The sequence below is a fragment of the Myotis myotis genome, unplaced genomic scaffold (genome assembly GCF_014108235.1).
Source record: "Myotis myotis isolate mMyoMyo1 unplaced genomic scaffold, mMyoMyo1.p scaffold_m19_p_27, whole genome shotgun sequence".
In the NCBI taxonomy this organism is placed as follows: Eukaryota; Metazoa; Chordata; class Mammalia; order Chiroptera; family Vespertilionidae; genus Myotis; species Myotis myotis.
The window spans coordinates 2,438,115-2,464,070 of record NW_023416332.1 but is presented as its reverse complement, the minus strand read 5'-3'; the positions used below and the strand labels follow the sequence as shown (position 1 = coordinate 2,464,070).

At 68.3% G+C, this 25,956-nt stretch overlaps 1 protein-coding gene across 1 annotated transcript; it reads left to right on the top strand.

Moving 5' to 3' along the window:
- The first annotated feature begins 442 nt into the window (after window positions 1-442).
- On the top strand, window positions 443-25,956 carry MUC2 (mucin 2, oligomeric mucus/gel-forming). Its single transcript, XM_036295550.1, has 55 exons — window positions 443-518; window positions 1,068-1,338; window positions 1,995-2,109; window positions 2,394-2,484; window positions 2,865-2,974; window positions 3,112-3,322; window positions 3,539-3,664; window positions 4,301-4,418; window positions 4,585-4,723; window positions 4,806-4,916; window positions 5,009-5,078; window positions 5,212-5,349; window positions 5,476-5,640; window positions 6,041-6,135; window positions 6,448-6,574; window positions 6,916-7,171; window positions 7,276-7,328; window positions 7,424-7,524; window positions 7,809-7,960; window positions 8,232-8,370; window positions 8,655-8,765; window positions 8,831-9,010; window positions 9,103-9,342; window positions 9,821-9,977; window positions 10,057-10,188; window positions 10,691-10,838; window positions 11,086-11,129; window positions 11,462-11,653; window positions 12,084-12,110; window positions 12,967-15,947; window positions 16,285-16,362; window positions 16,468-16,614; window positions 16,714-16,950; window positions 17,042-17,119; window positions 17,162-17,198; window positions 17,265-17,764; window positions 17,912-18,044; window positions 18,567-19,252; window positions 19,570-19,744; window positions 20,087-20,334; window positions 20,505-20,688; window positions 20,904-21,126; window positions 21,613-21,791; window positions 22,136-22,205; window positions 22,313-22,425; window positions 22,526-22,557; window positions 23,510-23,687; window positions 23,912-24,016; window positions 24,183-24,223; window positions 24,324-24,446; window positions 24,528-24,626; window positions 24,804-24,932; window positions 25,138-25,177; window positions 25,525-25,651; window positions 25,722-25,956. The coding sequence occupies exons 1-55, from the start codon at window positions 443-445 to the stop codon at window positions 25,954-25,956; spliced, it is 11,073 nt and encodes a 3,690-aa protein (XP_036151443.1).

Genomic DNA, 25,956 nt, shown 5'->3' with positions numbered 1-25,956 from the left:
GGAGTGAATGGGGTGGGGTCTATCCCGGGGCCTCAGGGAAGCACCTCATTGGACCCCGGGGGGCTGGGCAGGGGCCTGGGGCCCGGGGAGCCTGCAGGACGTGCTTCCGGCCGGACATCCCGCCCGCTGGCCCAGGGGGGGGGCGGGGGAGTGGGGGGTGTTGGGAGGGACCGAGATCCGCTGGGCGTGTGTGGAACCGGGTAATTGGGAGGAGGGGAGATTTACCCAGGGAGACAAATACATAAAAAGATAAATCTCAGATAACTGAGTCAACATTTCCCCACGCAGCCACGGAGCCCCCACAGCTGTCTTCGCCATCACTGGGCAAACGCCCCACCCACCCTCGCCCCTCCCCTGCCCGCCCCGCCCTCTGAGGGCCCTGCTGGGCATATAAGGCCCGGACCCCAGCCCAGGTCGCTCTCCCGCACCACCTGCCGCCACCATGGGGCAGCCACTTGCCTGCCTGCTGGCCCTGTGCCTGGCCCTGGCCTCGGCCGAGGGCTCAGAGCTGCGGAGAGGTGAGGGGTGGCGGGGGTGCCCTGGGCCGGGAAGCGGGTGGCAGGGGAGGCATTGCCTGGGAGTGGAAGGTGGTCTCCCTCTGCCCAGACTTGGGGGGCCGGCCTGTGGGCGCCTGCAGCCCTGCCCGTTGGCACTGGGTGGAGGGAAGGAAGGAGAGACAGAAGGACAGGTGGTCGGGGTTCCCACTACCCCTCCGAAGCTGGCCCCTGGCCAGGGTGTGTTGGGGGCTGGACCAGGTGGTAACAGCCAAGCGTGTCTGTGAGCCTGGGGGCGGCCAGGAGGGGCCCGGCTGGGGGGCCTCAGGCCCAGGAATCGGGGCTCTTGGTGGGGCCAGGCCAGGTGGTTGGCCCCCTGCGAGGGGTCACTGTGGCCTAGAAAACCGGGAACTAGGACGGGACAGCTCTGTCCAGCAGGCGGGCGGCAGGCCCCGCAGCGCCCCTCCTGCGGGGAGGGGGCCCTCCCTGGGCCCTGTGCTGAGGCCCCGGGGTCCGGGAGGGCTGCCGCCGGGCGGGGCCCTGGCCCGCTCACCCCTGCCCGCTGCTCCCCAGAGGGCAGAGCCCGGAACCACGGCCACAACGTCTGCAGCACCTGGGGCGACTTCCACTACAAGACCTTCGACGGCGACGTGTTCCGCTTCCCCGGCCTCTGCGACTACAACCTGGCCTCCGACTGCCGCGCCGCCTACAAGGAGTTCGCCGTGCACGTGCAGCGCAGCCCCGGCCGCGCCGGCGGCCACCCGCGGCTCGAGTACATCCTGCTGACCATCAGAGACGACACCATCTACCTCACCCGCCAGCTGGTCGTGGTGAACGGGGCCATGTGAGTGGCGGGCGGCCCTCCCTGTCCTAGACGTGGGGCCCCTGTGAGCCCCGCGGTCTCCCATCCTTAGAAGGAGACTGTGGGGTTGGGGTTCAGGTCACCGATTCACTCAGCAAACACAGGGGAGCCCACCTGGCGCCCCCTGGTCCGCGGATGGGGGATGGGGCTCAGGGCTTCATTTATGCGGTGTCTCCGGGCTCCCTGCCTGGCCCACCCAGCTCGGGGTGGGAGACAGCCCGGGCATCCTGGAAGGGGTGGGGCGCAGTCTGGAGAGGAGGCCTGTGCCCTGGGACCTCAGGCGAGCGTTACAGAGGCCGGGAGGGCCGGGGGAGCCCCTGGAATAATGGGCTCTAAGCACATTTCTGCCCGCGGGGTCCCCACCTGCCGGGCTGCAGCCCAGGTGGCCAGGCGGGGCCGAGTGGGTGGGTGCAGGGCCCCCGGAGGCCCAGCGTTTGGGGGGAGCTCAGTGCCTGTTTGGGGTGGGCAGGAGAGGCCCCCACCTGGGCAGAGCCCGCCTTCCTTCCTCCTGGGGCACCTGGGGGCCTGCCCAGGACAGGAGAGGCCAGGCGGACAGGGGCCTGGGCCACACAGCCGCGGCCCCTCTGGGTGGGACGGGAGGAGAGGCGGTGGCTGAGCGACCCCCCCCCCCCCCGCAGGGTCAGCACCCCGCACTACCGCTCGGGGCTGCTCATCGAGCAGAGCGACGCCTACACCAAGGTCTTCTCCCGCGCCGGCCTCACCCTCATGTGGAACCGGGAGGATGCGCTCATGGTGGGTGCGGGCCGGGCACAGGGTGGTCCAGGGCGGCTCGTCTGTGCTGACGGAGGAGCCCAGTGGGTTAGCGGTGGGGAGCAGGCCGCAGCACCCACCCAGCGGGGACCCTCAGTGATGCCAGGGCCCTCCCCCGCCCCCTCCCCACCCCAACCCAGCCCTTCTGTGGAGCCAATGTCCAAACAAGGTCGGGAGGTGGCCTGGCTGTGGGGGGCTCCCTGGCTGCCGGCTGCCCTGCCTGTGGTCCCGCTGCCTATGGCCACTCACCCGCCTCCTCCCTGCAGCTGGAGCTGGACAGCAGGTTCCGGAACCACACGTGCGGCCTCTGCGGCGACTACAACGGCCTGCAGACCTACTCGGAGTTCCTGTCCGATGGTGCGTGCTCCCGGGCCTGGCGGGCGGGTGTGTGTGCGCGCGCATGTGTGCATGTCTGTGTGTGCATGTGTGCGTGCATGTCTCTGTGTGCGTGTGTGCGTGTGTGCATGCATGTCTCTCTCTGTGTGTGCATGTCTCTCTGTGTGCATGTCTCTGTGTGTGTGCGTGTGTGCATGCACGTCTCTCTCTGTGTGTGCATGTCTCTCTGTGTGCATGTCTGTGTATGCATGTGTGCGTGCATGTCTCTGTGTGCATGTCTCTGTGTGTGCATGTGTGCATGCATGTCTCTCCGTGTGTGTGCATGTCTCTGTGCATGTCTGTGTGTGCGTGTGCATGTGTGTGCAGGCTCCCAGCGCCCTGACGGGCTGTGCCACCCGCAGGCGTGCTCTTCAGTGCCCTGGAGTTTGGAAATATGCAGAAGATCAACAAGCCCGGGGCGGAGTGCAACGACCCCGAGGAGGTGTCAGCCCCCAAGTCCTGCTCTGAGCACGTGAGTCACTGGGACCAGCCCAGGACCCCCCAGGGCAGTGCTGCTCCTCCCCCCCAGCGCCCCTTCCCTGTCCCATAGCTGGGAAGGGAGGTGGGAGCAGCCGGCCCACCGCCCACACTGAGCCTGCCTGCCCGCAGCGCGCCGAGTGCCAGAGGCTGCTGACGGCCGAGGCCTTCGAGGGCTGCCTGGACCTGGTGCCGCTGGAGCCGTACGTGCAGGCCTGCGCCCAGGACCGCTGCCAGTGCCCATCCGGCACCGCCTGCGTGTGCAGCACCCTCGCTGAGTTCTCCCGCCAGTGCTCGCACGCCGGCGGGCGGCCCGGGAACTGGAGGACAGCCTCGCTCTGCCGTAAGCGCCCGCCTGGGTTGGGTCGGGAGGACAGGGCCCGGGCGCAGGGGTGGTGGCCGGGAGGGGTCCTGGTGGGGAGCCTGGCCTGCGGACCAGGAGGTGGACTGGGCCTAGGAGGCCCGGAGCCCAGGGCCCTGGGCGTGCAGCTCCCTGCCCGGCCGCCCAGCCGCCCTCCCCTCGGGCACAGCCGCTCAGGGGCCTGCGCTGCCCTTCCAGCCAAGACCTGCCCCCGAAACATGGTTTACCTGGAGAGCGGCTCGCCCTGCGTGGACACCTGCTCCCACCTGGAGGTCAGCCACCTGTGCGAGGAGCACCGCATGGACGGCTGCTTCTGCCCCGAAGGTGCGTGTGCGGCGGGCGCAGCCGTGGGGGCCCTGCCCAGGTTCCCGGGGATGATGGCCTCACTGCCTTGGGCGTGGGTGCCCAGCTGCATGGAGGGACGGGGCGGCATGGACGGACAGGGGTCACCGAGGGGACACAGGGACACAGAGGGGAGAGGGCGGCATGGACGGACAGGGGACACCGAGGGGACACAGGGACACAGAGGGGAGAGGGGGGCATGGAGGGGACAGGGGGCACCGAGGGGACACAGGGACACAGAGGGGAGAGGAGGGCATGGAGGGGACAGGGGGCACCGAGGGGACACAGGGACACAGAGGGGAGAGGGGGGCATGGAGGGGACAGGGGTGAAGTCAGGAGACAGGTCCGGGTAGAAGGGACAGAGCGCTGAGGGCCCCTCCCCTGCGTACGCCATGGTGGCTGCTAGGAGTCTGGCGGGGAGGGCACCGTCCTGGTGACCACTCGGTGGACAGACCGCCTGCCAGGCCTGTGGGACCTGGAGGGTCCTGTGGGACCTGGAGGGTCCTGGGAGGCCCTGGCCAGCAGTGTGGGGACCAGTAGTACCTGCCGGGGGAGGCCTGGCTGGCGGCCGCCGGGGATCTCAGCTGAGTGTGACGGGCCCGCTATCCGCTGTCCCAGGCACCGTGTACGACGACCTCAGGGACGGTGGCTGCGTCCCCGTGAGCCAGTGCCACTGCAAGCTGCACGGGCAGCTGTACGCTCCCGGCCAGCAGGTCAGCCACGACTGCGAGCACTGGTGAGTGTGGGGCCGGGCCGGGGCTGGCGGGCAGTGGTGAGTGTGGGGCCGGGCCGGGGCTGGCGGGCAGTGGTGAGTGTGGGGCCGGGCCGGGGCTGGCGGGCAGTGGTGAGTGCGGGGCCGGGCCGGGGTGCGCCGAGTCTGACCTGTGCCCGCTGCCTGATAGCGTCTGCAACGCCGGCCGCTGGGTGTGCAAAGACCTGCCGTGCCCCGGGAGCTGCGCCCTGGAGGGCGGCTCCCACATCACCACCTTCGACGGGAAGAAGTACACCTTCCACGGCGACTGCTACTACGTGCTGACCAAGGTGGGAAGCCGCCCCGGCGCCTGTGGGGGGCCTGAGCCCAGCCCAGCCCGGCCCAGCCTCACCGCACCCCTGTCCTCTGCAGGGCGACCACCCCGACTCCTACGCCCTCCTGGGCGAGCTGGCCCCCTGCGGCGCCACCGACAAGGAGACCTGCCTGAAGACAGTGGTGCTGCTGGCAGACAAGCAGAAGAACGTAGGTGCCGCTCCCTCCGACCCCCATCCCCACCCCCCCACCCCCTTCCCCGAGGCCCTTCCCAGCCCCGCTGGCCCTCGCTCTGTCCCCAGGTGGTGGTCTTCAAGTCCGATGGCAGCGTGCTGCTCAACGAGCTGCAGGTGAACCTGCCCCACGTGACAGGTGCGCCCAGTCCCCAGCCCTGGCGGGGAAGTGGGGGTGTGGGGGGCAGTGGGAGTGGGGAGCGGTGCGCTGTGGGGGCGGAGGGGTGGGGAGGGCCGGCCGGCAGCCCTCATGCGCTCACCCCTCCCGGCAGCGAGCTTCTCCATCTTTCAACCGTCCTCCTACCACCTGGTGGTGAGCACCGCCTTCGGCCTCAGGCTGCAGATCCAGCTGGTGCCCCTCATGCAGCTGTTCCTGACGCTGGACCAGGCCGCGCAGGGCCGCGTGCAGGGTGAGTTCCCCCTCAGGTCTGCCCCGCCCTGCCCCTGCCCCTGCCCCCGCCCCCCGACCCCTGCCCCGGCCCCCCAATCCCTGCCCCCGCCCCCCGACCCCTGCCCCAACCCTGTCCTGTCCTCAGGCCTCTGTGGGAACTTCAACGGCCAGGAGGGTGACGACTTCCAGACGGCGGGCGGGCTGGTGGAGGCCACGGGCGCCGGCTTCGCCAACACCTGGAAGGCCCAGTCGAGCTGCCAGGACAAGCAGGACTGGCTGGACGACCCTTGTTCCCTCAACATCGAGAGTGGTGAGCGCCCCCCGCCCCCACGGCTGCGGCTCCTGGCGGACACGGTGTGGGGGAGGGGCAGGGCCTGCCCTGCTGGCTGATGGTGGCCCACCCCACGGTGGCAGCCCGCCAGGCGACAGGGCAGAGGGGCTGGGCCGCTAATTGCTGGGCGGTGGCCTTCGTCCAGGGCTGGCCTGGTGCCGGGACAGTACGCCTCCCCCCTCCATGACACCCCACCATCCTGGGGAGGCTGAGAGGGGGCGGTGGGCACCCTGCCTTGTTCTGGGCTGACCTGACCTGGAGGGAGGGGACTGGGCCTGGTCCACGAGGGGACAGCGTCCACCCCAGCTTGGGTGACGGGTCGGCCGGACTCAGGGGACCTGCCGCGGGGCCACGCCCACTGAGCCCCGCCCCTCTCTAGCCAACTACGCAGAGCACTGGTGCTCGATGCTCAGAAAGAAGGAGACCCCCTTCGGCCGCTGCCACTCCGCCGTGGACCCCGAAGAGTACTACAAGGTGGGTGGGACCCGCACGCGCGCCTGCCCCCCTGGCCAGGCCTGCTCGGTGCACCTGCCGGCGCTCGAGGCTGCTGCGGGAAGCTGCTGAGTGTGTGTGTACACGTGTGTGATGCCTGTGTGAGTGTGGGCATGCATGTGTGCACACAGGTGGTGCAGGTGTCAGTGTGTGCACGTACGGGGTCTGTGGGCATACACATTCGCACACGTGTAGCACGTGTGAGTCCGGGTACACGTGTGTGAGTGCCCCTGGGTGTGGGGAGTGCCGGCACGGGCGTGCCAGGTCCCAGCCCCTTCCCTCCTCACCGCCCAGAGGTGCAAATACGACACGTGCAACTGCCAGGACAACGAGGACTGCATGTGCGCCGCGCTGTCCTCCTATGCCCGCGCCTGCGCCGCCAAGGGCGTCATGCTGTGGGGCTGGCGGGAGCTCGTCTGCAGTGAGTGCCGGCCCCTGCGGGCGTCCGGGGGCTCGGGGTCCTGGAGTCCCGTGGGGGGCGGGCCTGGTTCCCCCGCCGTCCCCAGGGCAGCGCCTCCTCTGCAGGCGGCGGGTCGGAGCTGTGGCCGCAGCCCCTTTGCCCAGCGGGAGGTGTGAGGGGCGGGTGTGCCTGTGCGGCTGGGCTGTCCCAGGGCTGTCCGGGCACCTCAGCTGGGCAGGTGTCCGCCTGAGGTGGGCCCGGGACAGCCAGCGGGGGAGCGGGGCGCGGGGCGCTGGGAGCGGGGTGCTGGGAGCGGGGAGCGGGGCGCCCCTCCGCCCCTCACGCGGCCCCTCGCTCTGCAGACAGCGACGTGGGCTCCTGCCCCAAGACGCAGATCTTCCTGTACAACCTGACCACCTGCCAGCAGACCTGCCGCTCGCTCTCGGAGGCCGACAGCCACTGCGTCAAGGGCTTTGCGCCCGTGGACGGCTGCGGCTGCCCCGACCACACCTTCCTGGACGAGAAGGGCCGCTGCGTGCCGCAGGCCAAGTGCTCCTGCTACCACCGCGGCAGCTACGTGGAGGCGGGCGACGTGGTCCTGAGGCAGGAGGAGCGCTGGTGGGTGTCCCGGGCCGGGGAGGGGCAGGGGGGCAGGGACAGCCCCGGGGGCCCCACATCCCCGCCCGCACGGGCAGCTCGCTCAGCCCCGCCTCTGCCCGCAGCGTCTGCCGGAACGGGAGGCTGCACTGCACCCAGGTCAAGCTGCTCGGCCAGAGTAAGTGGGCGCTGCGCCCGCGCGGCCCCCTCGCCTGCCCCCCCCCCCCCGCCCTCCCCCTGCAGCCGAAGTAAGGCGGCCCCTCTGTCCCACAGGATGCGCGGCCCCAAAGATTCACGTTGACTGTAACAACCTGACGGCGCTGGCCATCCGGAACCCCCGCCCCGTCAGCTGCCAGACGCTGGCTGCCGGCCAGGTGTGTGCAGGGCAGGGCCCTGGGCCTTGGGAGGGAGGGGCAGCAGGCTCGATGCCAGCCCGAGGCTCTGCCTGCCAGGCCTGTGGACACAGGGGTCTCGTTGGCCCTCCCTGTCCCCGTGGGCCCCTGCCCAGCGCCCCGCCCCTCATCGGGCTCCTTGCCCAGTGGTGGGCCCGGGAGGGAGGTCAGGGGTGGAGGGGGGACGCGAGGGTGCCCGCAGTGTCGGATGCGCAGCCAAGGACAGGGCTGGCCTGGCTCTGACCCCCCTGTCTGGCTGCCCCCAGTACCAGACGGAGTGCATCAGCGGCTGCGTGTGCCCCGAGGGGCTGATGGACGACGGCCGTGGGGGCTGCGTCAAGGAGGAGGAGTGCCCCTGTGTGCACAACCAGGACCTGTACAACCCCGGCGAGAAGATCACCGTGGACTGCAACACCTGGTGAGCCGCCGGGCCTGGCTGACAGCCCCTTGCGCCCGCAGGAAGTGTGCCCTGGGGAGCAGGCCAGGCTTGCAGGCCTGCGGCCTCCCCAGGGGCCGGCCCAGGTGTGCAGGGCTCCGTGCACCCCCCCCCCCCCCACTGGCTGGCAGGGTCCTGGCCCCAGTGAGGGTGCCGGGCGGCACTTGCCGTTGGTGGTTGGTGAGGGCCTGTCGGTGTGGTGCCCGGGAGCTGCCCGCACAGCCCCTCCAGGCCCCTGTCCCGCTCTCCTCAGCACCTGCCAGAGAGGGCGCTGGGCCTGCAGCCAGAAGGTGTGCCATGGCACCTGCTCCATCTACGGGAACGGCCACTACATCACCTTCGACGGGAGGTTCTACGACTTCGACGGGCACTGCTCCTACGTTGCCGTGCAGGTGCGGCCGGGGGCGCCCCTGGACCCCCCCTGCTCCCTGTCCCCCCTGTGCTGGCGCTGCTGATGGCCTGGGGGGCTGTGCCCATGGCAAAGGGCCCTTCCTCCGCCCTCTCATCCTGTGGCCCTCCCTGGGGCAACGGGGGTGTGGGGTTCACGGGAAAGAGGGGCCCTGGTGGGACACGGCTGTCCCCTCTCCACGGAGGACGGGCCAAGGCTGGGCGGGGTGGGTGCCCAGGGCGCCGGTACCCACGGCTGGCTCACGCCCTCTGCCCTCCGTGGCTCCAGGACTACTGCGGCCAGAGCTCTGGGCAGGGCTCCTTCAGCATCATCACCGAGAACGTGCCCTGCGGCACCACGGGCGTCACCTGCTCCAAGGCCATCAAGATCTTCATAGGGGTGAGTGCTGCCCGCCCGGCGGGTCTGGGAGAGCCGGGGCCCGCCTGACCCCCCTCCCCCCGCAGAGGACGGAGCTGAAGCTGGAGGACAAGCACCGCTCGGTGATTCACCGGGACGAGGGCCAGCCTGTGGCCTACACCACGCGAGAGGTGGGCCAGTACCTGGTGGTGGAGACCAGCACCGGCATCATCGTCATCTGGGACAAGAAGACCACCATCTTCATCAAGCTGGCGCCCTCCTACAAGGTGCGCTCCTCCCCGCCCCCTCCCCCGCCCTCCTTCCCCCCCACCCCACCCTCTCCCCGGCACCTCTGGACGCCTCGCGCCTGTGTCCGCAGGGCTCTGTGTGCGGCCTGTGCGGGAACTTCGACCAGCGCTCCAGCAACGACTTCACCACGCGGGACCACATGGTGGTGGACAGCGAGCTGGACTTTGGCAACAGCTGGAAGGAGGCCCCCACCTGCCCCGACGTGACCACCACCCCCGAGCCCTGCAGCCTGAGGCCCCACCGCCACGCCTGGGCCAAGAAGCAGTGCAGCATCATCAAGGGCGAGGTCTTCCACGCCTGCCACAGCAAGGTGGGCGTGGCCGCGAGCGTGTGGGCGTGGCCGCGAGGGCGATAGGCGTGGCCGCAAGCTTGGTGGGCGTGCCCATGAGCCTGGCTGTGGGCGTGCGCGCTGGGGGGAGTCCGTGGTGTCCCCAAGAGGCACCTGGCCTGCAGCTTCATCTCCATCCTGTGTCCTTTGAACACGTGACCGAGGTGAAACCTTCCTTCTGAGACCCCGGCTGGACCCGCAGCCTCCTGCACCGTCCAGGGAGGGGGAAGGCCACCTGAGCCCAACACCCCCACGGTGCTCAGTCCGGCAGCGGAGGGACAGCGGAGGGACCGCGCGCACTGCAGGGTGCCCACCGCCTCCGACCTCCCCAGAGCCCTGGGAGGCCCGGCCGGGTGGTGCGCCTGGTCCCAGGAGCGGGGCTGGCGTGGGTGGGGGCCCGCGGGGGAAGGCCCGCCCTGCGAGGCCCCGTGGACCCAGGCGCTCGGCCGCTTCCCCCCAGGTGGACCCCAAGCCCTTCTACGAGGCCTGCGTGCACGACAGCTGCTCCTGCGACACGGGCGGCGACTGCGAGTGCTTCTGCTCGGCCGTGGCCTCCTACGCCCAGGCGTGCACCAAGGAGGGCGCCTGCGTGTTCTGGAGGACGCCCGACCTGTGCCGTGAGTGCCCGCCAGGCCCTGCCCCTGCCTGAGCCCCGGCCCCGCCCGCCCCCCGTCTGACCCCGCCCTGCCCCCCCAGCCATCTTCTGCGACTACTACAACCCTCCGGACGAGTGTGAGTGGCACTACGAGCCCTGCGGGAACCGCAGCTTCGAGACCTGCAGGACCATCAACGGCATCCACTCCAACATCTCCGTGTCCTACCTGGAGGGTGAGCCGGGCGCCGGGCCGCCACCGGGGGGCGCTGCGGGGCGGGCCGAGGTCCAGGGCGGCGGCTGGTCCCGCTGCAGAATTCCTCCATTGAAGCGGGGGCTTGGAGCCTGAGCTAAGGGGAGAGGCAGGAGAGAAACAGGTCACCCCCACCTGTAAGGTCAGGCCTGGGAGTGCCAGGGACCGGCAGCGCCGGATGGGGGCGCATTTCCGAGGAGGGGCTGGGGGGCCTCTGAGTGGAGAACTAGCGGACATGAAGCAGTGAGAATGGCCAGGTCAGGGATCCGGGGTGCCGGACGTGGGCGGGGCCTGGCTGTCCCTGTACCCCTATGGGTGTTCCAGGCTCAGCCGGGGCGTGGATCTGGGCCCTGCCTTTCCCATCCTGCCCTTCCCGGAGGAACGGCCCAGCGAGAAGGACCTGCGGGCGGGCGGGCGGGCGGGCGGGTGGCCGCCGGGTGGGGTCTGAGGGGTATGGTTCCAGCCCTGTGCCCGGTGCCCACCAGGCTGCTACCCCCGGTGCCCTGAGGACCGGCCCATCTACGACGAGGATCTGAAGAAGTGTGTCACCAGAGACCAGTGTGGCTGCTACGTGGAGGACACCCACTACCCACCCGAAGCGTCCGTGCCCCCCAAGCACGACTGCCAGTCCTGGTACGTAAGCTCACATCTCAGGGGCCCTGGGGGCGGCCGGCACACACACGGGCCCCGTGCACACCCGTGCACACGCCTGCACGCGGGAGCCAGGGCCCAGGCCGCCCTTCTCGTCCTGGCCTCTCGGGCGGCTTGGCCTGCCTCCCCCCACCCACCCCCTGCCCTCTGTCGGGGCCCCGGGGGCTCTGGGCTGCACCGGGCACGAGACAGCCAGGTGCCCGGACTGCAGCCTGCACTTGCTTTGCAGCGTGTGTACCAACTCCTCGCAAGTTGTCTGCCAGCCGGAGGGAGGTGAGCTGCCCGCTGAGGCCGCCCTGAGAGCCCGTCCCTGGACGCCTGGGCCGGGGGAGGGGGATGGGGGGTGTCTCCTCTGGGTCCTTCCCGCCCAGAGCCTCTCTGGTCTGGAGGCTCCACCACCCACTGTGCTTCCCCGGGTGGCGAGCCCGTGACCCTCCTGGGATGCGGCTGCTGTTTGGGGGGGCCCTTACGGTTCTGGGATGGGGTTCCTGTGGGGTCCTTGGCTCACCACTGGCAGGAGTTGGGGGACGTCTGCCTGTGGCTCTGGGGCCAGGCCATGGGCTCTGGTTCCCTGTGTGCTGACGGCCGCCCCCCTCCGCCCCCAGGGAAGGTTCTCAATTTCACTCAGGACGGCTCCTTCTGCTACTGGGAGGTCTGTAGCCCCAACGGGACTGTGGAGAAGCACTTCAACATCTGTGTGTCCACCACGACCCCCGTCTCCTCCCCGACACCCATCACCACCACCCTCCCCACCACCACCACCACCACCACCACCCCGACCCCGACGCCCAGCACAGGTGAGGCCCAGGGCCACCCCCTCACCTCGGGGCCCCGCCTCCCCCAGCCCCCGAGCCAGCAGGAACTGGGGCAGGAGCGAGGCCCGTGTGGCCGGGTCTCACCCTCTGCTCCTGGGCGGGAGGTGTCACACACCTCTTGGCTCAGGGAATGGGTGTCCCCGGGCCCCAGCCTTGCCCGCGCCTGGACCGCACCCAGCCCTGGCTGCAGCGGAGGCGCCAGGGTCATTTCCTAAATCCAGCCAGAAAGTACCCCTGTGGGTCAGAGGGAGCAGAGGCTGTCCTTCGAGGCCTGGGCATTGGGCCGGTGGAACCGCAGCCTCACCGCCCGCGGGAGGGACAGACAGCCACGGGAGAGGGAAACCCGTGGGGGGGGGAGGCAGCGCCTGGGTCTCCAACCGTGTAGTGACGGGTCTTCTTCCCGCTCCCGCAGTGTCACCGCCCGCCTCCACGACTCCCAGTAAGTGTGTGGGCGCTGTCCCCGTGGGGGCCGGGGTGGGGGGCAGGGAGCGGCCCTGAGCCCCCTGGGCACCTGCTCTGAGGCCACAGATGGTCTGGGGGCTCATGCGAAGCACATGGCGAGCTCGGGGTGACATGTTGGTCAGGACTTGCGACCAAGCCCCTTCCGCGTGCTTCCTCCCTGGGTTGGGTGACCCTCCCTTCCTCCTTCCCTCCCTTCTTCCCTCCCTCCCGCTCTCTTTCCCCTCCCTCCCCCTCTCTTTCCCCTTCCTTCCTTCCATCCATCCTTCCTTCCTTCCTTCCTCCTCCCTCCCTCCCTCCCTCCCTCCCTCCCTCCCTCCCTCCCTTCCTTCCTTCCTTCCCCTCTCTTTCCCCTCCCTTCCTCCCTCCCTTTGTTAATCCTCACCTGAGAATCTTTTTCCCATTGCTTTTCCCAAAGAGAGTGGAAGGGAGGGAGGAAGGGGGAGAGGGAGAAACAGAGAGACAGGCACAGCCATCGGTTGTCTCCCACACACGAATCCACAACCCATGTCCTTCCGTGCGCGGGCCAATGCTCTACCCATTGCACCACCGGCCAGGGCTGTTACCTACTTTTTGGCACAAGGAGTGGACCGTAGCCGACGAAGGGGCCCGGGCTGGACTGTGTGGCCAGGGCCTGTCGCCTGGTGTGGGTCTGGGCCCCCCTCGCTGGGCCTCAGTGCTCAGCTGCAGGGGGGGTGGGGTGGTGTCCGGACCTCCAGTCTGGGCCTCTCAGGGGCAGGGACCGCCAGCCGGGGGCTCAGAGCCTCCTGGGTCCGGCCACCTCTCTGGAAGGTGCCACCGGGCACAGAGGACCGAGGCTGGGCCTTGCTCCCCAGAGCTGTGCTGCTTCTGGTCCGACTGGATCAACGAGAACCGCCCGAGCCAGGGCCCCGGCGGCGGCGACAGGGAGACCTTCGGCAGCGTCTGCCCGGCGCCGGAGGACATCCAGTGCCGGCCGGCCAAGGCGCCGCACCTCAGCTGGGAGGAGGCGGGCCAGAAGGCGCGGTGCGACCTCTCGGTCGGCTTCCTCTGCAAAAACGAGGACCAGTTTGAAAACGGACCGTTCGAGATGTGCTATGACTACGAGATACGCGTCAACTGCTGTCTGCCAATGGATGAGTGTCCTGTGCCCCCACCCTCGACCCCAACACCGACCCCCACCACCACCTCCACCACCACCACCACCCTCATCCCAACCACACCCACCACCACCACCACTGAGACACCAACCCCAACCCCCACCACCACAGTGACCCCGACCCCCACCCCCACCACCTCACCCACCACCCCCACACCAGAGCCGACCACCACCACCACCACCTCCACACCAGAGCCGACCACCACCACCACCACCCCCACCACCACCACCACCACCACACCAGAGCCTACCACCACCACCACCACCCCAACACCAGAGCCGACCACCACCCCCACCACCACCATTATCACCCCCATACTAGAGCCGACCACCACCACACCAGAGCCGACCACCACCACCACCACCACCACCACACCAGAGCCGACCACCACCACCACCACCACCACCACACCAGAGCCGACCACCACCACCACCACCACCACCCCCACACCAGAGCCGACCACCACCACCACCACCCCCACACCAGAGCCGACCACCGCCCCCACCACCATCATTATCACCTCCACACCAGAGCCGACCACCACCACTGCCACCACCACCTCACCCACCACCTCACCAATCACCTCCACACCAGAACCGACAACCACCGTGACGACCACTACTACGACATCCACTGCTACACCAACGCCCACCACGACGCTGACCACCAGCACGCCCGGACCAACATCCACGCCATGTATGGATGAGTGCCGATGGACGGGCTGGCAAGACAGTGGGAAACCGAGCTTCGGGGGATCAGGTGGAGACTTCGAGTCCATTGAGAAGGCCTGTCAGGAAGGCTGGGCAGCCAACATCTCCTGCAGAGCCGTCATGTTTCCGGATCGTCCCATCGGAGCCCTGGGACAGAAGGTGCTGTGTGACCTCGAAGAGGGGCTGGTGTGCAGAAACCAAGACCAGCTAGGGATCCCCGGCGGCATTCCCATGTGCTACAACTATGAGATCAACGTCTACTGCTGTGGGTACTGCTCTACCACCACCACAGTGACCCCGACACCCACACCCACCACCACCACCCATAGCCCCACCACCACCACCACCCCAGTGCCCTCCACCACCACACCCACCATCAGCTCAACAGAGATACCAACCACCACCCCCCATAGCACCACCACCACCGCCACCCCAGTGCCCCCCACCACCACACCCACCATCACCTCAACAGAGATACCAACCACCACCCCCCATAGCACCACCACCACCGCCACCCCAGTGCCCCCCACCACCACACCCACCATCACCTCAACAGAGATACCAACCACCACCCCGCATAGCACCACCACCACCACCACCACCCCAATGCCACCCACCACCACACCCACCATCAGCTCAACAGAGATGCCAACCACCACCCCCCATAGCACCACCACCACCACCACCACCACCCCAGTGCCCCCCACCACCACACCCACCATCAGCTCAACAGAGATACCAACCACCACCCCCCATAGCACCACCACCACCACCACCACCCCAGTGCCACCCACCACCACACCCACCATCAGCTCAACAGAGATGCCAACCACCACCCCCCATAGCACCACCACCACCACCCCAGTGCCACCCACCACCACACCCACCATCAGCTCAACAGAGATGCCAACCACCACCCCCCATAGCACCACCACCACCACCACCACCCCAGTGCCCCCCACCACCACACCTACTACCACCTCAACAGAGACACCAACCCCAGCCCCTACCACCACAGTGGCCCCGACCACCTCACCCACCACTTCACCAACCACCCCCACACCAGAGCCGACCACCACAACCACCACCACTACCGCCTCCACACCAGAGCCGACCACCACCTCACCCATCACCCCCACACCAGAGCCAACCACCACCACCACCACCACCTCACCCACCACCTCACCCATCACCCCCACACCAGAGCCAACCACCACCACTGCCACCACCACCTCACCCACCACCTCACCAATCACCTCCACACCAGAACCGACAACCACCGTGACGACCACTACTACGACATCCACCGCTACACCAACACCCACCACGACGGTGACCACCAGCACGCCCGGACCAACATCCACGCCATGTATGGATGAGTGCCGATGGACGGGCTGGCAAGACAGTGGGAAACCGAGCTTCGGGGGATCAGGTGGAGACTTCGAGTCCATTGAGAAGGCCTGTCAGGAAGGCTGGGCAGCCAACATCTCCTGCAGAGCCGTCATGTTTCCGGATCGTCCCATCGGAGCCCTGGGACAGAAGGTGCTGTGTGACCTCGAAGAGGGGCTGGTGTGCAGAAACCAAGACCAGCTAGGGATCCCCGGCGGCATTCCCATGTGCTACAACTATGAGATCAACGTCTACTGCTGTGGGTACTGCTCTACCACCACCACAGTGACCCCGACACCCACACCCACCACCACCACCCATAGCACCACCACCACCACCACCTCAGTGCCCCCCACCACCACACCCACCGTCAGCTCAACAGAGATACCAACCACCACCCCCCATAGCACCACCACCACCACCACCCCAGTGCCCCCCACCACCACCTCAACAGAGATACCAACCACCACCCCCCATAGCACCACCACCACCGCCACCCCAGTGCCCCCCCCCACCACACCCACCACCACCTCAACAGAGATACCAACCACCACCCCCCATAGCACCACCACCACCGCCACCCCAGTGCCCCCCACCACCACACCCACCACCACCTCAACAGAGATACCAACCACCACCCCCCCATAGCACCACCACCACCGCCACCCCAGTGCCCCCCACCACCACACCCACCACCACCTCAACAGAGATACCAACCACCACCCCCCATAGCACCACCACCACCGCCACCCCAGTGCCCCCCACCACCACACCCACCACCACCTCAACAGAGATACCAACCACCACCCCCCATAGCACCACCACCACCACCCCAGTGCCACCCACCACCACACCCACCATCAGCTCAACAGAGATACCAACCACCACCCCCCATAGCACCACCACCACCACCACCATCACCACCACCACCACACCCACCGTCAGCTCAACAGAGATACCAACCACCACCCCCCATAGCACCACCACCACCACCACCCCAGTGCCCCCCACCACCACACCCACCACCACCTCAACAGAGATACCAACCACCACCCCCCATAGCACCACCACCACCGCCACCCCAGTGCCCCCCACCACCACACCCACCATCACCTCAACAGAGATACCAACCACCACCCCCCATAGCACCACCACCACCGCCACCCCAGTGCCCCCCACCACCACACCCACCACCACCTCAACAGAGATACCAACCACCACCCCCCATAGCACCACCACCACCACCACCCCAGTGCCCCCCACCACCACACCCACCACCACCTCAACAGAGATACCAACCACCACCCCCCATAGCACCACCACCACCGCCACCCCAGTGCCCCCCACCACCACACCCACCACCACCTCAACAGAGATACCAACCACCACCCCCCATAGCACCACCACCACTGCCACCCCAGTGCCCCCCACCACCACACCCACCATCAGCTCAACAGAGATGCCAACCACCACCCCCCATAGCACCACCACCACCGCCACCCCAGTGCCCCCCACCACCACACCCACCATCAGCTCAACAGAGATACCAACCACCACCCCCCATAGCACCACCACCACCACCAGCCCAGTGCCCCCCCCCCACCACACCCACCACCACCTCAACAGAGATACCAACCACCACCCCCCATAGCACCAGCACCACCACCACCTCAGTGCCCCCCACCACCACACCCACCGTCAGCTCAACAGAGATACCAACCACCACCCCCCATAGCACCACCACCACCACCACCCCAGTGCCCCCCACCACCACACCCACCACCTCAACAGAGACACCAACCCCAGCCCCTACCACCACAGTGCCCCCGAGCACCACCTCAACAGAGATACCAACCACCACCCCCCATAGCACCACCACCACCACCACCACCCCAGTGCCCCCCACCACCACACCCACCATCAGCTCAACAGAGATACCAACCACCACCCCCCATAGCACCACCACCACCACCACCCCAGTGCCCCCCACCACCACACCCACCATCAGCTCAACAGAGATACCAACCACCACCCCCCATAGCACCACCACCACCACCACCACCCCAGTGCTCCCCACCACCACACCCACCATCAGCTCAACAGAGATACCAACCACCACCCCCCATAGCACCACCACCACCACCACCACCCCAGTGCCCCCCACCACCACACCCACCATCAGCTCAACAGAGATACCAACCACCACCCCCCATAGCACCACCACCACCACCACCACCCCAGTGCCACCCACCACCACACCCACCATCAGCTCAACAGAGATACCAACCACCACCCCCCATAGCACCACCACCACCACCACCACCCCAGTGCCCCCCACCACCACACCCACCATCAGCTCAACAGAGATACCAACCACCACCCCCCATAGCACCACCACCACCACCACCACCCCAGTGCCCCCCACCACCACACCCACCATCAGCTCAACAGAGATACCAACCACCACCCCCCATAGCACCACCACCACACCCACCACCACGCCTAAACCCCCGCCTGAGTCCTCCTCCCCTCCAACATCTCAGTCCACCTCCCCCTCTACCACGGAGTCAACCACACCTCTGACTACCTCTCCAACAACCGTGAAGACAACCAGCATTCCTTCACCCCCCACGGAAACGAAGCCCGTGGTCAGCACCCCGGGGAGCACCGTTTCAGGTATGGACACCGGAGCCAGTGTGGCAGCTGGCAACTCGCCCCGGTCCCTTATCACCCAGGGGAGCTTTGTAGGCCCTCGGACCTAAACCCTGGGCGCTGTGCTCTGTCCAGTGAGAATGGTCGCCGGGAGGGTCCAGGCCGGCTCGGCGAGCCTGGTGCCTGCCCAGCCCAGCCGGTGAGCGTTCCGTGGGCCACGGCCATGGGCCTATGCGAGGCCCCCACTTGCCCCACAGGATGCCTCTCCGCAGGCACAGGGCCCTTGGCCACCGCTGAGTGGTGGGGGGCGGTGCCATGCTGTCGGGAGGGGGGTGTGGGGCAGGGACAGGGGCTCCACCCTGCGGGCCTCGCGGCTACTCATACTGTGGACCGTGGGCCTTGCTCATCGGCCCCACCTGAGACTGAAAGCCCGACATGGGCGTGAGCCCTTCCGTGCCAGGCGCCACGCGGTGGTGAGGTGCCAGGCCCCTGCAGCATCGAAGGTGAGTGACGCCACCAGCCTCCCTGTAACCTCCGTTCTCGCAGGCACGCAGACCACCTCGCCTTCCACACGACCCCCGTCCACCCCCACCCCCACCCACACGACTCTTGCAACAACGACCACGGGAACCCCTACTCCGCCCGGACACCCGTCAACCACACCGATCACCACCGCCTCCACCGGTTTGCCCACCTCCTCGTCGACCCCGACCGTCACCGCTCACAACATCACATTTTGCTGCGTTTTGAATGACACCTACTATGACCCAGGTACCCAAGCGCTCTCTGCCGATCTCAGGGAGAGCGGCTGCCGGGACAGTGGTGGGGAGTCAGGCCCGCGGTCTAGCCCGGGAGCTGCTGGGGAAGCCGCACGCTGCGGGTGGCTGTCCCTGGCCGGCCCCCGCTCGCTGCGGCCACGGCCGGGGACCGGCCTCTCGGACGGCGTAGGGACCGCGCTCTCCCCTGCAGGTGAGATGGTGTACAACGGCACCCATGGGGAGACCTGCTACTACGTGAACTGCTCCCTGAACTGCTCCTTTGAGATCTTCAATTGGCCCTGCCCGTCCACACCCTCCACGCCCACCACGCCCTCCACGCCGCCCACGCCCTCCACGCCGACAACCCCTTCGACACCCAGCACGTCCACGCCCACCACCCGGCCACCCACCACGTCAAGCACGCCGACCACCACCAAACCCCCCGGGTGCCCAGACTTTGATCCTCCCAGAAAGGTCAGTGGGCTGTGGGCGGCTTTGGTCCCCTCGGCGCTGGATGCGCCGTCCAGGTCTGAAGCCCCGGGGGCTGCCTTCCTGCCCCCTACGTCCCGAGCCGCCCCTGTAGAGCCAAGCCTCCCGGGCACAGGGTCTGCAGAGCCCCCCCTTCTCGCTGGAACGAGATGCAGCTGCCTCCAGCCCCGGGGAGGGCTCCTCGGCTGCCCCTGGGCCTCACGAGCACAGCCCCTCCTGAGTGGGCAGCGGGGCTGGCCGACCCCGGCTGACCCCGGCCGGCCCCGGCTGACCCCGGCTGACCCGCGCCCTCCCGCCCGCAGGAGAACGAGACGTGGTGGCTGTGTAACTGCACCATGGCCGTCTGCAAGCACGACAACACGGTGGAGCTGGTGGAGGTGGAGTGCAAGCCCCCGCCCATGCCCACCTGCTCCAACAACCTCACTCCTGTGCGCGTGATGGACCCCGACGGCTGCTGCTGGCACTGGGAGTGTGACTGTAAGCCCGCCCAGGCCAGGCCCGCCCCTCCCGCCCCTCCCTCTGTGGGTGGAGGCTGCAGGCCCAGGGTGGGCTGGTGGCTGATGGCCAGGCACATGCCCCAGGGCTTCTCACACCCCACTTCTCATCCCAGGCAGGGGGCGCACAGGGGGCGGGGCTAGCCCAGCGGAGCTCTGCCTGAACCCAGCCCTCTGGCTCCAAAGCCAGGCCGGTCCTGTGGGAGGAGCCGGGAGAGGCCCTTCTGGGGGCTGGAGGCGGAACCAGACCCTCTGGCTTGGCCGCCTGGGAAGCAGTCTTTTCTGCCCCTGGTTCCCGCCCTGGCTCACCCGGCCCCCTCCGCAGGCTACTGCACGGGCTGGGGGGACCCCCACTACGTCACCTTCGACGGGCTCTACTACAGCTACCAGGGCAACTGCACCTACGTGCTGGTGGAGGAGGTGCGGCCCACGGTGGACAACTTCGGGGTCTACATCGACAACTACCACTGCGACGTCAACGACCAGGTGTCCTGCCCCCGCACGCTGATCGTGCGCCACGAGACGCAGGAGGTGCTGATCAAGACCGTGCAGATGGCGCCCATGAGGGTCCAGGTACGTCCACGGCCGGCACCACCCCCTCGGCGGGAGGCTGGGTGGGAGGGACAGCCCGCCCGGCCCTGACGGACGCATCGAGCTCCCGTCTCAGGGGGATGGGGCGGGCCGGGCGGCGGCTGTGGCCACTCGCTCCGGCCCCGGCCCCTGACCCCGCATGTGGGCCGCAGGTGCAGGTCAACAAGCAGGCGGTGGCCCTGCCCTACAAGAAGTACGGGCTGCAGGTGTACGAGTCGGGCATCAACTACGTGGTCAACATCCCCGAGCTGGACGCCCTCATCTCCTACAACGGCCTCTCCTTCACCATCCGGCTGCCCTACCGCCTGTTCGGCAACAACACCAAGGGCCAGTGCGGTGAGCGTGGCTCTCCCGCTTCTCTGCTCGGGGACCTGTGGGCTCAGGGACTTGGGGACCCGAGGCTGCTGGGGGCGGCCGGCACCCTTCCCGTGCGTTGTCCTGGGTTTGGCGCGTGTGGGACGCGGACAGGAGTCCGGTGCTGCCCGGCCAGCGGGTCACGGGGCGGCTGCGTGGGGGGCGGAGGGTTCAGCGTGGGTCTCTCGCCGCCGCAGGCACGTGCACCAACAACACGGCGGACGACTGCGTGCTGCCCAGCGGCGAGGTCGTCTCGGACTGCGAGGTGGCCGCCGACCAGTGGGTGGTGAACGACCCGTCCAAGCCGCACTGTCCCCACACCAGCTTCACCACCAGGCGCCCAGCCACCACGCTCCCCGGGGGCAGCACCGGCCCCAACAGGAACTGCTCCTCTCCTCTCTGCGAGCTCATCAAGGACAGGTGCCGGGCCGCCGCCAGCCGCAGGGTCTCAAGGGGCAGGCTCCTCTGTGTCTCCCCCCCCCATCAGCAAGGAGAGGAGGCGGGGCGCTGAGGGTGCCCGTCATAGAGGGGCCCCGGACTCAGGCTCCTGCTTCCTGTGGGCCGAGCTGCCTGGTCAGACGTCCCTCTGCCTTTTCTGAGCCCTAAAGCTACCCTGGGTAGACCAGCTGACTGGGTCAGGGTTGATATTGGAGGGAGAAGTGGGTTAGACAGAGGGGCCACTCCCAGAGCTGGGGGGAGGGGGGGCTCATCCCCAGGGGTGGGCAGGTGGAGGCAGGGTGGCCTCTGCTGCAGCTGCTGGGGCGGCTGGCCCCCCCTCACCCTGGGGCCACCGTGCTGGTGCCCTTCCCAGAGCCACCCACCCAGGGCCTCTCGGGGGCAGCGCAGGGCAGGGCTGGGTGGAGGGGAGTGTGAGAGGTGGGCCGTGACCCGTGTCCCTCCCCGCAGCCTCTTTGCCCAGTGCCACCCCCTGGCGCCCCCCCAGCACTACTACGAGGCCTGCGTGTTCGACACCTGCAGCGTGCCCAACTCGGGCCTGGAGTGCGCCAGCCTGCAGACCTACGCGGCCCTCTGTGCCCACGAGGGCGTCTGCATCGACTGGAGGAACCACACCCACGGGGCCTGCCGTAAGCACCCGCCCACCTGCCCGGACTGGGCTCCCGCAGGGCTCGGCTGGGTGCTGTGCCAGCCTGAAGCCAGGATGGGGCGGCCGGGCACGCATGGAGCGCAGGCCGGGGCCGGGGTGGGGGAGGGCTGGCTGGAGGCTGGGAGGGGGGAGGCTGCCGGCCTGGCTCAGACCACTGGGCACCTGCCGCTCAGCTGGAGACAGGGTGGGGTGCCGAGCCGAGCAGTGCGGGCGGCCCGCCACCCTCAGCCGTGTGGGAGGGAGGGGCTGGGTAGGACGGTCACTTTGGGGGCACAGGCTCCTCCCTCCTGACCCTGGCCTCTGCCTGCTGCCTCCCTCCTGCAGCGGTGACGTGCCCGGCTCACAGGGAGTACCGGGCCTGCGGTCCCGCGGAGGAACCCACCTGCAAGTCCAGGTCAGTCTCGGCGGCGGCTCCCCGGCCGGCGGGCGGCACTGCCAGGCTTGGTGCTCAGCCGCCCGCACACTCCGCTCACGATGCCTTCCTTCCCCCAGTGCCCCGAGTCTGCCCACCCCCAGCACCCCGCAGAACAGCACGCTGCTGGTGGAAGGCTGCTTCTGCCCCGAGGGCACCATGAACTACGCCCCCGGCTTTGACGTCTGCGTGGAAGTGTGTGGTACGTCTCCCGCCCTCGGGCCTCCCTCCGGCCTCCACGAGGCTGAGCCTGTGCTGTGGCCCCCGGACTCTGCTAACGGGATCTGTCTCCTCTCTCCTAGGCTGTGTGGGGCCTGACAACGTGCCCAGAGAGGTAGGCCTGCCCCTCGGTGTGGGGTGGTACTCTCTCACGGACCCTGAGTTTTTTGGGGTGGGGTGGGGTGGACATGAGAACCTGGGAGTTCAAAGACTCTGTAACCAGTCAATTAAGTCCTGCAAAGCTTGGCTAGCAGGGCCGTCCACCTTCCACCCAGCTGTGCCAACAACCCCTCCTCCCACCCCTCTGTCTGTTTGCCTGTCCCTCCATCCTTCCATCCCTACATCCTCTGTTTTTCTGTACATCATCCTTTTGCTCATTCACCTGTCCATCCATCTATCCATCCATCTATGCTTCCAACAATCCCTCCATCCATCATCCATCCATCCATCCATCCATCCAACCATCCATCCATCCACCCACCTACCACCTATCCAGCCAGCCAGCCACCCATCAATGTCTTTAACAATCTATCCATCCATCCATCCATCCACCCACCCACCCACCATCCATCTATCCATCCAACCAACCAACCATCCATCATCATCTGTCCAACCATCCATCCATCTGTCCGTCTGTCCATCCATCCATATGCCCATCTGTCCGTCCACACATCCCTCCATCCGTCCATCCACACTCCATGGTTCCCAATGCCCTGTCTAACCCTGAGCTGCAGTCCCAGCCACTGCCCGGTTGTCTGCCTCCTGCACGTGGTTGACCCCTTAGCTCTCCCTCACACACCCAGTGGCCACGTGTGGTTTGTCTGCCACATGCGTGGCCGCGGAGGGAAATGCTGGCGAGCAGGTCCCGGTTGTGTTATTCGTGGCCTGGCCCTGAATGACGGCCGCTGTCCTGGACCAGAACCCCCTGGTGCTGAGGTGCGGGGGGGCCGTCAGCGGTGCCCAGCGCAGTGCCTCTCCCTGCTGACCCCAGATGCGCCACGGAGCCGCCCGGGGGGGGGGGGAGGGGGCACAGCTCTCGTCCCCACTCACCGCGGCCCTCTCTGCAGTTTGGGGAGCACTTTGAGTTCGACTGCAAGGACTGTGTCTGCCTGGAGGGTGGGAGTGGCATCGTCTGCCAGCCCAAGAAGTGCAGCCAGGAGCCGCCCGCCCAGTGCAAGGAGGACGGCACGTACCTGGTCACGGAGGTCAACCCCGCGGACACCTGCTGCAACATCACCTTCTGCAGTAAGGCCCGGCCCTGCCCCGCCCTGTGACCCCCGGGGTCCCCGAGCCAGGCCCCCACCCCCGGGCCCGATTCCACCTCCTCTGTGAGCTGGGAGCCACCGACCCGGGGTGCTGAGGCTGGGGGGGCGGGGGGGGCTGGGAGCGGGTGCTGCTGGGGCGAGGCGCTCAGCACCGGGCCCTGCACGGGGGTCACCGTGTCCCGCGTCCCCGCCCTCCGCCCGCAGAGTGCAACACCAGCCTGTGCGAGGAGAAGCCCCCGCAGTGCCCGCTGGGCTTCGATGTGAAGAGCGAGATGAAACCCGGGCGCTGCTGCCCCTTCTACTCATGCGGTGAGAGGCCGGGCGGGGGCCAGGCGGCGGGGGCTGGGCTGTGGCGCGAGGGGCCCGTGGGGTGCAGGGGCTCACTTCTGGGGGGTCCCACCCACCCCCGGCCCCAGTGCCCACGCGGCCCCTGGGCTGTGCCTCTGACCCACGGCCCTGTTCTCTGTCTCCCCAGTGCCCAAGGGCGTCTGTGTTGTTGGGAACGCTGAGTACCAGGTGCGCCAGGGGCCGCCCTGGGGGAGGGGGCGGGGCCGGAGGGTGGGGTCCCAGCCAGGCTCGGGGCTCGCCCGCCTCACGCGCCCCTCCCTGCTCCCAGCCCGGCTCCCCAGTGTACTCCTCCAAGTGCGAGACCTGCGTCTGCACCAACATCACAGACAGCGCCACGCAGCTCAACAACGTGTCCTGCAGCCACGTGCCCTGCCCCAGCACCTGCAACCCCGTGAGTCCCCCGAGAGGAGCTGGGGGGGGGGGTGCCCCGCGCCTGCTCCCCAGCGCCGCGCTGAGCCGGCCTGTCTCCTAGGGCTTTGGGCTGGTGACCGTCCCGGGCGAGTGCTGCAAGAAGTGCGAGCAGACGGACTGCATCATCAACAGGCCGGGCGGCCAGAACCTCATCCTGAAGGTGCAGGGGCGGCCCAGAGGGGGCGGGGCTGCCGGGAGCCCAGGGCACACCCACGGCCCCTCCAGCCTGGCGCCAGTCACATGGCCTGGGGCCTCCATCCTTGGCTGGGGGGGGGGGCCTGCTGGGTGCCCCGTCGGTCTCTCGGGGAGGCCCTCACACACTGCCCTCCGCCCGCAGCCCGGGGACATGAAGAGTGATCCCAAGAACAACTGCACCTTCTTCAGCTGCGTGAAGATCCACAACCAACTCATCTCGTCCGTCTCCAACATCACCTGCCCCGACTTCGACCCCAGCGCCTGCCTCCCGGTGAGCGGCCGTCCAGGCGGGCTGTGTGCCCTCCACTGGCGGGGGGGGGGGGGGGCATTCCTCATGGTCCTGGAGGGCTGGCTCTATGCTGGGATGGTGGCCTCTGGCCTGGGCCCCTTCTGTAGCAGCTGCCCCTCTGACCCTGGTGACCGGGGACCTCCCCATGGGGGGGTCTGGGTCCCAGGCTCACTCTCCCTCTCTGTAGGGCTCCATCACGCTCATGCCCAATGGCTGCTGCAAGAAGTGTGAGTACCCTGACCCTGACCCTGACCTTAACCCTAACCCTAACCCTGACCCTGACCCTAACCCTAACCTTAACCTTAACCCTGACCCTGACCCTGACCCTAACCTTAACCCTAACCCTGACCCTGACCCTAACCCTAACCTAACCTTAACCTGACCCTGATCCTAACCCTAACCCTGACCCTGACCCTGACCCTGACCCGCACCGCGAGTCGGCCCCCGGAGCCAATCTCAGGCGGATGACGAGTTTGAGGGCTTCCCCTCGGCGGCCTGGCTGCCAGGGGCTCTGGGCGGTGGCCCCCCGGGAGGCGTGGAGGCCCCCCCCAAGCCTGCGCCTCGCTGTCCCCAGGCATCCCTCGCAATGAGACCAAGGTCCCCTGCTCCACCATCTCCGAGACCAAGGAGATCTCGGAAGGCGGCTGCACCAAGAAGGTCCTCATGAACTACTGCTCCGGGTCCTGCGGGACCTTCGCCATGTGAGTCTCGGGCTGTGTGGGGTGGGGCGGGCCGTGCCCGGGACGGGACCTCACGCCGGCGCCCCCGCAGGTACTCGGCCGAGGCGCAGGCGCTGGACCACAAGTGCTCCTGCTGCAAGGAGGAGCGCACCAGCCGGCGGACGGTGGAGCTGCTCTGCCCCGACGGCTCCTCGCGCAGCCACACCTACACCCACATCGAGAGCTGCCTGTGCCAGGACACGCTGTGCGAGCTGCCGCCCCAGCGCAGGGGGCCCGGCCGCGCCCGCCGCTCCGGGGCCCTGGGCCTGTCTCCCAGCCGGGGCTGA